Raw genomic sequence first — 12,105 nt, 5'->3', positions numbered from 1 at the left:
ATGGTGAGAGATTAAAAAAAAAAAAAAGCTTTCTAATAACTAAGATGTAACCACTGCCAAATGGGGCTTGAAGTTAAAAACAGCAACCATAAACCAGGACTAACCTGAGTCAACATGGAGTTGGCATTTTAGCTAAACACACTGAGCAAGACCAATAGGCAAAACCCCCAGCCTCTGACTCTGCCATTCGGCAGTCATTATCCTCGAAGTTCCCAAATCTTACACAGATGTTGACTTACAGCCACCCACCATGGCCACGTTTGCTAAACTTCATGACTAAAAGGGAGGCTTACCTCACTGGATCCTGCCTAACCCCTCTTCCACAAGCATGGACTGAATGGTTTCTGGGCTCCAGGCACTGTGCTTCTGTTGAGAAGCTTATGGCCTTCATGATGCTGTTCCTCAATAATCCATTCACATCACAGGGTACCTATTACCATGCTACTTCTCCAGCTGCCATGTTTCTGACTCTGCTCAGCCATACATGGGCATAAAGAGCATGGTGTGGCCTTTTTCCTTTTTAAATTTAAAAACTGTAAGATGTAACACACACAAGTCCATGAAAAGGATATTTAGGATGAATTATAAAATGGACACCCAGGTAGCCAGCTCCAGTAACATAACCATCATCCTACAGGTAACCCTATCTTGACTGTTAGGATAATCACTTCTTGCCTTTCTCTTTAGTTTTCCCTCTTATATGTTTGACTTTATTTCTGAAACTGGTTGCTGCCAGTATGATGAGACATCAGGGAAAGATGTACCCCTTCCTTCTTTTGAAAGCTTGGGCTTGCTTCTTCTGGTGTTTCCCTTTTCTCACACTCTCTTCCTGTTTTCCCTCTACTTTTCACTAATGGGATTTACCTTAGAAAGACTGGCGATGGGGTGCAGGGTGTATGGGAGGGCCGTTTATCTTGTAATGCCATTAACGGCACAACGGAGCTGTGCTGGGCTTCTCTTCATGTTTTACTTCTTGCTGAAGCTTCCATCTTTCCTCCTCCTCTGGGGTTCATGCCAGGCATGGCCCTGAGGGGTATGGTTGTTTGCGTGACCAAGGCTCTTGTAGAGCTAGTAGCGGTGGGTGAGTGAAACTCTGGAGTAAAGAATTTATGCCCTTTTTGGACTGAGCCAAGACCACCACCACCTCCACCAAAGGACTGTTCGCAGCATGTCATGTGGTTAATGTGAAAAGAAGTGTCTGTAGATTTCTTCTGAGCTGAATAGGGGCAGAGGTCCCCACAGTCCATTCAGACAGCACATTAGGTTCTCAGAAATCTCTCAGCCCTGCAGCAAGCTTTCCACTTACCCACATTTTTCATTGTTTTAAAGGGTAAATAATGCTTTTCTGGACCGACTCCAAGGCAAAAGTCAACCAGGTGGCCTCCAGGACTTTGGTGGTTATTGGAATATGAATAGTGGTAACAGCTGGGTGAGTTTTATTATTTTTTTCTCAAAAAATAAATATTTCCAAGTTGAAGAATAAAAACAATGAGAATTTAAAAAATATGTTGTGGCCTTCTCTCCAGATAAATATTTTTTTGGTGTGCCATTCAGCTATGTGGTGGGCAGGCAGCTGGGGTGATTACTGTAAATTCCACAATAGCTTCTGAGAGATGGAGAAAGTCCTGATTTCAGCTCTAGCCCAATGCCAATCACAATAAAAAATGACACCTGCCCTTTGTTTGCTGTGTGATTGCCTGGACTGCAAGGCTTTTTTTTTTTTTTTTTTTTAAATAACCCTTTTCCCATGCCTACAATAAAAACCAAGGAACATTTTTTTTTTTCCAGGAAGATTTTCAGTGAAATATGGTTCTAAAAATAGTTAAGCATTCTCTTGTAACATATTCTTTCAGCGAAACTAGCACATCAAAGAAATCAGTATTTAATTTTTCACTACAAAATGATTTTTTAAAAAACCCTATGGCAAAAGGCACTTTTTGATAATGAAATGTTCTTACAGATTTTGGAGAAGAAAGCCTTGCGACTATGTTGTAATATGTGTGTAATGTGTTTTGTGTGCACAGTATATTATTTAAACAGCACCAAAGCTTTGGAATGTATAGGATTGTGGAGTTTGCAATGTGTACAGAATTAAAACTAACTACAGTGGGTTTTACAATTTAATTGAAGCCCAAGTGTATTTGTACTTATGCAAAAAAAAAGAAACAGAAATCTTTAAACTGGTAAAAGATGAGAAAATAATCAAGTACTTGCTGACCTGGTAACTCCAGAGGAGATCACCCCTTAATAAATACTTGATTGACAAACGATCATTTTTGAGAAGATACTCTGTTAGAGATTTGATATGCATGATTCCTTGGAATGCATCTAGTGCTTAAAATTTATGGATGGATCTCACAAATGTATATATATTGAAGATAATTAAATGTAGGCAAATTGTAGAGAATGCATAGTGGATGTGTCTATTTATAATGTATGCTCCTGTGTATCACTATAGCATTCAGAGTAGAGACAATGTACAAAGACAGAAAAGAATCAAAACACTATCTTTGTATTGCATATGAAATTGACAAATTATTGACTTAAAAGAATATGTAAGTAGGAGTCATGTGGAAAATAGGGCATTGTGAATTTAAGACACTATCCAAGTTTATAGAATTTATAAGTAGTGAAATGTGATTGAAACTCAGATTTTGGACAGGACTTGGAACCTTGCTGTACATTTTCCCCTGTATTTAATAAACCCAATTTAGAAGGTACATATACATAGAGAGGGCTTCCCTGGTGGCTCAGATGGTAAAGAATCTGCCTGCAGTGCAGGAGACCTGGGTTCAGTCCCTGAGTTGGAAAGATCCCCTGGAGGAGGGCATGGCAACCCACTCCAGTATTCTTGCCTGGAGAATCCCATGGACAGAGGAGCCTGGCGGGCTGCAGTCTATGATGTGGCAAAGAGTTGGACACGACTGAGACACTAAGCACACATACATAGAAAAATACCTGGGGTTGAAGAGAAGATGACAGGAGAGAGTAAATGAATACTCCATGGGCTGCCATAAGGAGAACAGGGATGTGGGAGTCTTTGCTGAATCCCCTGACTGTTGGCAGGTCTTAGGTAAGTGAGCTGTGAATCTCCACTTGGGTTCCTCACAGATAGAGAGAAACATCACTTTCTCAGGATATGATGTGAGTGAGGATGACTGAAGATTCCTTAGTAAGACAGGCATACCCAAGTCCAACGTGGTCACTGGCTTTTCACCTGCGTGAAAGAAGCAGTGACACAGAGGTTAAAACTTGCCCAGGTTCTCATCTCCACCTCACTTCACTACAGGCATCCCTTCCTCTGTGTCTGCTTTTCGTTATGGCGCAGATTCTGTCTTCTCCATTCACTGGGGGACTTTGTTCTAACAATGCTCCTCCCTCTCTCCTGAACTGTCATCTCGACTAGAAAATTCCCATCAGTAGAAAATGTAAATATTAAATTATATTGATGCCCATTTTCCTCTTGCTACTGTCCTATTCCTTTGTTCTCCTTTAGAGAAAAACTTTGAGGTATTTTTCCTGTCTCCAATTTCTTTATTCCCTTTTCTCTTAAACCCCCTCTAATCAGAATTTAGACCATCTCTGTCTAACCACAATGTTCTTCTCGTGGTCACTAACATTATCTACATTGCAAAATCGAGTGGTTATTTCTCAGTCTTCATCTTTTGACCGACTAGCATCATTTATCATGGTAAATCACTGCCTCCTCTTTGAAGCTGTTTACTTGGCTTCTGTACTCTCCTGGGTTTTACTTCAGTGACCACTGCTTTCAATTCTCCTTTGCTGAATCCCCTCTATCTTTCTGTCCTCTCCACATTAGAGGGCCTCAGGGAGACATCTTGCACTACCTTCTTTATGTTCTCTTAATACCTTCATGGCCTCATTCATCCTCATGAAATTAAATACCAATATGCTTTTTACTCCCAAGTTTCAATTTCCAGCCTCGACCTCTTCCTCTAGACTTGCAGATCCATTTGTCTACCCAACATCACTACTTGTGTGCCTGATAGACATTTCAACCTTAACATGTCTAAAACTTCACCTTTGATGCCCTTGACCCCACTTCTCTATCTGCACGTTTGCATAACAGTACAACCCAACTCTTACACCTCTACAGCTGATGGATCAGCAAATCTCCTTGACTCTTCCTTCAAAATGTATCCAGTCTGGCAGCTTCATCCACCTTCACCACTATTATCCTCATCCCAACCACCGTCATTGCTCATCTCAATTCTTGAAACCATCTCCTAGATGGTGTCCTTGCTTCCACACTTCCACCTAGAGTCTGTTCTCAATATGAGACTGAAAAATAAGTCATCCACTGTCACTCCTTGGCTCAAAGCCCTCCAGTGGCTCTGATGACTCTCCAGATGTTTGGAGTAAAAGCCAAAGTCCTTAGAGTAAAAGCCACAGGATGTCTATCACTCATCCTTACAGGTGCTTCAAGAACTAGAGCCCACGCTACTCCTCGGGCACTCTACTCCGATTGCCCTTCTTCCTCACTCCTCTTGGCCGCGCCAGCTTTCTTTGGCTGTTCTTTGAATACTTAAGAACTGGCTGCTCCCTCTATCCTCTTCTCCAAAATATCCAAATGATTTGTTCTCTTTCAAGTATTTTCTTAAGTTTCAAGGATTCCTTGGCCTTCCATTTAATGCTGCCACCAGACACCTGCCATTCTCTTTCCAGGCTCCATTTCTTTTTGCTATAGCACTCTGCAACTTCTGGCCTAATTTTCTAACATCACTTTCTTAGATGTTTTGTTGATCAATTACTCTTATTCTCTCCTTGTGATAATTTATGTTCCATATTCCATCAGAGCAGGGCTCTTTGACTGTTTTGTTCACTGATATATCCTAAGTATAACACAGTGACTGGAACTTACCACAAGGACAGGAAACAGCTGTGGCTGAGGGTCACCAAAATGAAATTTAGAACCAAATGATCTGATATACTTAAATGATTAGATATTGAATTTAAGATATCTATGTATAAAACATTTGGAATAAATATTGTCTTTGAAATGATAAGCAAAAACAAGAGACAAAGACAACAAGGAAGATTGAAAGAGAGCAAAACAGAACTTCTAGAAATAAAAAATTATCATCTTTGAAACTAAAGCACCCAATGAATTTATAACAAAAGGAATACAAATTAAGAACTAAACCAAAATACCACTTCTTATATATTATTTGGCAAAACACAAGAGATTGACAACATGCTCTGTTTGCAAGACAGGGGAGACAGCTTCTTTCACACTTTGTAGGTGGGATTCAAAATGATTTAAATTGTATCTAGGTACTGTCTTCCCATAAAATAAAAACCAGGCCTACACATATTACAGAAAAGTTTTACTAAATGTTCAAGAAACAGATTATTCCAAATGTCCGGAATGTTTTCCAGATAAATGAAAAAGGAGGGAGTATTCTTCCAAAGTATTAAGGAGATGAATGTAACTTAGAATCAAAATCAAAGACTATATAGAAAAAAAATTACAGGCCAGTCTCACTCATAAACATAGATTAAAAAATCACAACAAAATTTTGACAGATTTAACAATGAATTTTAAAAAAAAGCATTGTATATACTTATCAAATTGTATCCATTCCAGAAATGTAAGTGTGGCTCATCACAAATAAATAAAACCAAAAAATAGCTGAGATAATTTACCACATAAGTTATAGGAGAAACACCTATAGATTAGAGGAGAAACATCTCAACAGATACAGAGAAAGTATTTGATAAGTTTCAATACTCACTTGTGGTAAAAATCTCTAGCAAACTAGGTATAGAAAATAAATTTCTTTAGCTAATGTAAGGGATCGAAAATCTATAATAAAAACACATCGAAAGCTTTTCTTTAAATCCCATATAAGATGTATCTAGGGTGGGATATTTAAAAAGTCAATTCAAATGATCATTTCTCTGATACCAGCAGGTGAGACCCTTTGAAATGCTGTGGGAACTCTGAATCCAAGCATTTGCCGTGACCCATGAGGCAACCTGATATTTTCGCTTCCCAGAATGTTAGAGCAGCGGTAGTCTGACTCCTCAGTGTACCTCGGCCTGGCAGTCTGAGAGGCTTGATCGAGATGCCATGACTGTTTGCACATGGTCGGGGGAGGGAACTCATTGAGGTCCTTCTCCTTTCCTCAAGGTCCCCTCAGACGTCACCTCCTGCTGTATAATACAGTGCACTTCTACTCCACACAGTTCCATTTAAGTAGCTCTGCTCCATGCTGTATTTGCCCTGTCCTTGCTCTAACTATGAAGGTGGGCGACAATATTTGTGAACACTATTAGTTGTCACCCTGTTAGCCTCTCAGAACACAGCTGATGAGCTGTCACTCAATAAGCCAATACACTGTTGACAGAGACCATTTTGTGAGTGGAAATAGAACTTGAAAATTAAATCATTTCACTGGGACTTGAAATCATTAAAAAAATAGTCATGTAGTCAGAGTGTTTTTTGGAGGAACTTCATTTTGGATTTACAAAGGCTTTGAATTCTGTTTTGTTGCTGGTGCTAATTTTCGTTTTCTTTTTCTTCCAGGATACATGAGAAATATTTGCTTATGTCTGGCCTTTGTCAACTGACCTTGAAAAACCACGTGAGATGTTTTTCTTTCTTGCAGCTTTGTTCAGCCTGTTTTTCACCTTGACTCCAACTGCCCACCCACTTAGCTGAGCGGCTGAGGACGACTGGTTTCTTCTCCCTGTCATTATATATGCACATTTGTAGGCGCAGATTACTGAACTCATATTTAATCTCTAGTGCTAGTGAAATATTGCATTATTTTTCTAATTGGTTTTGCCTCTTATTGGAAGTATAATTACAGCCATGTTAGTAAGCTAGAATAGCAGGGATTCACTTGATGCTTTCAGGTTAGTGAGAACTGTGGGTGCTGCCTGCCTGTCTCTAAACAGTTAATTGTTATCTGCTTCTCATCAGGTTTAGGGAAGCTCTGGCACCTTTAGATTTGTATCCCTATTTTCTTAATTCAGGCTACAAATGTGAGCAAAAGAAAAATCCTTTATACGCTTTTAAACAAATTTATAAATAAAATTTGAACTGCTGCTGTATAAATGGTTTGTGTTTGTTTCTAATGAAAAGCTCCTGAGTTTTTCTCTCTTATTTTTATATTCTTCTTGGCAGTCCATTGAGATCAAATGTAGTACTATAATCACTACTGGATTTGGCTTTGGTTTTGACTTACTTACTAATACTGTTCCTCTAGTTTGCTGGAGAAGGCAATGGCACCCCACTCCAGTACTCTTGCCTGGAAAATCCCATGGACGGAGGAGCCTGGTGGGCTGCAGTCCATGGGGTCGCTACGAGTCGGACACGACTGAGCGGTTTCACTTTCACTTTTCACTTTCATGCATTGGAGAAGGAAATGGCAACCCACTCCATTGTTCTTGCCTGGAGAATCCCAGGGACGGGGGAGCCTGGTGGGCTGCCGTCTATGGGGTCGCACAGAGTCGGACACAACTGAAGCGACTTAGCGGCGGCAGCAGCAGTTTTTGAGAGTGGGACAGTTCATTTCCTGAAAGGTCATAAAAAGTCAGCTGGACACAAATGTAGATACCATGTGTGGTTTGTAGGTGTTTTAGAAACTTGTCTTTGCTCATGCAACCTAGTTCCTATTACTAATTCAGTAGGCTTTCTTGTTCTTCTTTTATGGCCTTGAACCAGTTTATAGACCCTGGTATGGGAATTACTGGTTTCCCACACTGTATGGTCTGGCCATCCCCTCTACCCCCACGTTATATAAGAGAAGCACTGCAGCACTGCATTTAGTCTTATGAAGGTTGGAAGAATAGATAATTTTTGGAACTGGACAAGAGCAGACCATACTGTGCAACATTAAGAGACCTCCTGTGTTACCAACTGCTGCATTGAAAGTGACTTTCCAAATGTGTACTTGGAGAAACATTGGGATTTCAGGTTCTTGGATCAAGACTGGTGGGGGAGGCTCACAGAAGTGGGGTGAGGGTGTGGTACAGAAAGAGCTGCCCTGGGTGGTGATGATGGTGGTTTAGAGCAGATGGTACTCAGTTTCTCTGGAGTAAATAATGCAGTCACTCTTGGCTACCCTCTCCTCTACCAGCCAAATCTACGTTAGTGCTGTTGACAGTAATATAAAATGTTCGGTCCATTTGAAATCTTTGTTATTGCCTAATATGGGGACAATGAAATCCCTCAGCCTGGCCTGGAAACACCGCCAAACTGACTGTAAATGTGTGAATGTTGGAGGCGTTTTACTGCAGCCATTTCAGGCCTACACCTGCCAGCCTGGCTACCTCACAGTCCATGGTCATGCTCTGGTTTTTCTCTCTAGGCTTGGCATTCTCATTTGCTTCTGTTTTCCCATGTGTAACCAGGAGTCAATATAGGCTTTCACACTCTGGGGACCCTTAGGAAAATCGGTGTCAATTTCTCTTCTACTGCCTGCCATATCCTGGGCTCCCAAAGATTTGGTTCAGGTATCTGGTCTTGTTAACAAATTATTGTGCAAGTATGGAAGATTGTGACTTTATGGCCAAAATTATCTAGACTACAGATAGGATCATAAACATCTTCCTTAAACAATTCTCTATGTAGGTAGAAGTAACCAGAAGAGAAGCAAGAGTTGCTGTGTAAGGGAGCTTACTATTTTGTTTTCCACATTTAATCTGCTCTTGATTAGAATACAATTTGACTTATGGGTAACCCTGGATAGGAATTTCAAAGTTCCAATCACCCTTTTTATGCTTTTAAAGTACATTTTCTGTAAAAGAAAATAAAAATGAGACAAACTGTTACAAAAGTAATAGGTATTTGTTACAGAAACTTTAAGTAAAGAGATGAGTAAATTATAAAAAGAAAAAAAAACTAGTGACTTTTTCAGGTTTAGTTTGCTGATCTTCACAGATTAATATTTTGGTATGCATCCATCAAGATATTATTATCAACATGTATATCAAACTCCCTGTAATAAAAATCCTTACAGATACTTGTCTAATGACTGGATGAGGACAAACACTTTTAATTAGAACGTGTGATTTAAGGGAATCCACATTTACTGGTATTTTAATATATGTAGTTAAATTATTTTCCCCAAAGTTGACTTCAATATTTATTGGCACCAAAAGTATGCTCTGTACTCTACTTAATCCTATTACTATTTAAAAAAAATCTTTGCTTATAAGCTGAGTAAAAAATTTCATTTGGAGAGCTTAATCCCTCCTTTCTTTCCTTAGGTCTACTGGTCATTTTTTATCTTCTTGTGTGTGTTTGTGTATGTGTAGTTGATTTATAAAAGATCTCTCTGTGTTGAGATATTATGTTGGAAATATTTAAATTTTTATAAAACTTTTAGCATTATTTAATTTAGTATTGAAGTTTAAACATTTGTGTATGGGGACCTATTAATCTTTTTCCTTTGTGGTTTCTTCTTGGTATTATGTTGATAGATTTTAGAGGCAGAAATCCACCGAATGACCCATCATAAGAAAATGCAGGACTTCTCCTGGGTATGGTTATGAGTGATATGGGGCAGAAGATCTTACTCCATTCACAGCATAGACCTGAGCTCACAGATTTGTTTTATGTATTTTTAACACTAGAGAAATATTTCCTGTGGTCCCTAAACACTTTGTTTAGCTTGAAAAAAATTAGATTCCTTCCACAGATTGATTTTGTTAAAACATGATAAAATTCTCTAAGCTGTTTTTTAACTTGAAGATTTGTTTGTCTTTCAGAAAGTATCTATAGGAAATTACATTATATTAATAGTTATAGTAAACATAGAAATATTTCCCTCTAAAATAAAGCACTTGGCATTTGTAAAAATGAAAACTTCAAGTTAAAATTCAAAGTTTTGATAACTCTGGCTGAAAATTTGTAATTGACTTTAGGAAACATAAATCATAGAGATAGTGCCTACAGGCTTAATTTTAACTTCCAGAATATTCAACAGATAGGCTGTGATGAGCTGGACCTTTTCCTATGAAAGGGCATGTTTGGAGCTGTGGATGCTGGATAAGGTAATAGATATTGTGTTAGAACTGTTAAGAGATAGAAGAAAATAGTAAGAAGGCTGTGGGTCTTTTGCTTTTAACCCTATGAACTAATGCATATAGTAGGTAGCTCCGTACCGATGTCCAGGGAGTGACTGGAGTAATGTATAATACACTTGTATGAGAAAGAGAATGTATACCTTTTAAGTTACTGTAAGGATTACAGAGAGAATAAATAAGTGTTAGAAATTTCTTTCAGGTAGAGACTGTCTGTGTTGGAACCCTTTTCTTTTTGGATAGTCCATTGTTTAACAGTGGCATTTAAAAAGGATCATAGAAACAGGATTTTTTTTTTCTCACAGAATCATATACTCAAAGCTGAGGGTTTTTAAAGGCATACAAAGGCAAATGGAGGAAAAATTTTATTACATGTATTACCACATCATTGTGCCATCTGCTTGGGCAGAGGATACAGGGCGACCTGTGCTGTAACACTCACATCCCCTTGTAAGCTGATTACTATAATCCCTCAGAGCTGCATGCCTGTGCTCCAGTCTCCTTTACTTCCCCCAAGAGCACTGCTACAGCTGAGCTGGAGAAACTGTTCACTCAGTCATCAGAGGGTAGCCATCTTATTCGCTACAAAATGTTACATGATGATCAACACTGAATTATGAACTGATTAGAATTTTTAACTTTTGCATTTCAGAAGCCAGAATGCTGCTAAAATAGAGCAGAAAGTGTCTTTTAGTAATGAGACAGCACAAACAGATGAGAGAGGAATCTTTGAAATGGGACACCATGAATTAGGAAAAAATCAGAAATCAGAGTTTAAATACAATATTTATATTCTAGTCTGATTTGAATATGGCACCATGAAGACCCAAAGATAAATGGTATTGTTCCTGTCCTGAGGGAATGAAGTGGTGAGGATAGACAAGGTTATGTGACCATAGTAAATCCCCACACCTTAGTGGACTGGTAATATCTGTTTCTTGACTATGTTATATTTCAAGCATAGGTCACAGGAGGCTCTGCTCACCTTTGTCCCTCAAGGAACCAAGCTGATGAAAGTTTCCATTTCCTCACGTGTTTCCCCTATAGTAAGGGGAAGAGACAGTAGCAGTGTCTTGCATGGGTAATTAAATGCTTTCTCAGGAAAGGGTGCATGCTATTATTGTTCATATATTATTGGCGAGAACAAATCATGTGACTATGCCCAACTTTTAAGGGAGTGGGAAATATAATTCTGCAATATTCCCAGAAGGAGGAAAAGAACAGGAACATTGTAAATAATTCTAATGACTACCCCTCAAAATGCACTGTAAGGTTGAAGAAGTAAGACACATAAAAACTTAAGACATACATATAAATGCAAAATGATAGCAGAAGCCCAGTCCAGTTCAAAATTGATTCAGGGACTATTATATGCCAAGCACTGTGCTGGGTATGGAAACTACAAAATGTACAAAGATACAGACACACACACTTAGAAAAAATGAGATAGCAACTATGTAAAGCAATGAGGCAAGAAGTGTAAGACATGATCGATATCAGAGGGCTTTGTGTACCATATCAAGTAGTTCGGGCTTTTGGAGGGTTATGAGCAGGGAATGAACCTGATTAGACTTTGTTTTAAATAAATCATGAGAGATCTCATGGAAGATAGATTTGAGGGAGGCGAGACCAGAGGCAGAGCAATCAGTTAGAGCCCAAATGATCCATAATTAAAATCCTAAGCCAGAGCACTGACTAGAGATGGGGAGAACAGAACAGGCATCTGTAATTTTTAAAAAACCAGCACTTTGTGAATGACTCGAATGTAGAAGGAGAATGACAAGTGAGAGATGAGTTTTGTATTTGTAGCCTGGGTCTCAAGGAGAGAGAGGTGAAGATGGCAGAGTAAGAGGACACGGAGCTCACCTCCCACCCAAGAACATATTTCTAGCCTGGGTGAATGTGTTGGTAGTGATGTAACCACAAAGACAAAATGTATGGTATTTCAGAGGATGGGGAGCCCTGATGTAGTCAATAAAGAGTTTTAAAGACTGTAGATTTAAACTTGGTGAGCTCAGGAACTTTGTCTTGTTCAGTGCTGTATTCCCA

The 12,105-nt window shown here is 39.0% G+C and overlaps 1 protein-coding gene across 2 annotated transcripts in view; it reads left to right on the top strand.

Moving 5' to 3' along the window:
* EPSTI1 (epithelial stromal interaction 1) overlaps nucleotides 1–7,084 on the top strand; it is a 96,238-nt gene extending 89,154 nt beyond the window's left edge. For both annotated transcript variants that reach the window (XM_081550851.1, XM_081550853.1), the window contains exons 10-11: nucleotides 1,330–1,429; nucleotides 6,551–7,084. In XM_081550851.1, coding sequence (XP_081406977.1) covers nucleotides 1,330–1,429; nucleotides 6,551–6,559 — 109 coding nt within the window. In that variant the 3' untranslated portion in view covers nucleotides 6,560–7,084. The remainder of the gene's footprint in view (nucleotides 1–1,329; nucleotides 1,430–6,550) is intronic.
* The last annotated feature ends 5,021 nt before the right edge of the window (nucleotides 7,085–12,105 follow it).

The sequence above is a fragment of the Giraffa tippelskirchi genome, chromosome 12 (genome assembly GCF_054371585.1).
Source record: "Giraffa tippelskirchi isolate mGirTip1 chromosome 12, T2T-mGirTip1v1.2.pri, whole genome shotgun sequence".
Lineage (NCBI taxonomy): Eukaryota > Metazoa > Chordata > Mammalia > Artiodactyla > Giraffidae > Giraffa > Giraffa tippelskirchi.
This window is presented reverse-complemented; position numbering and strand designations above follow the sequence as displayed.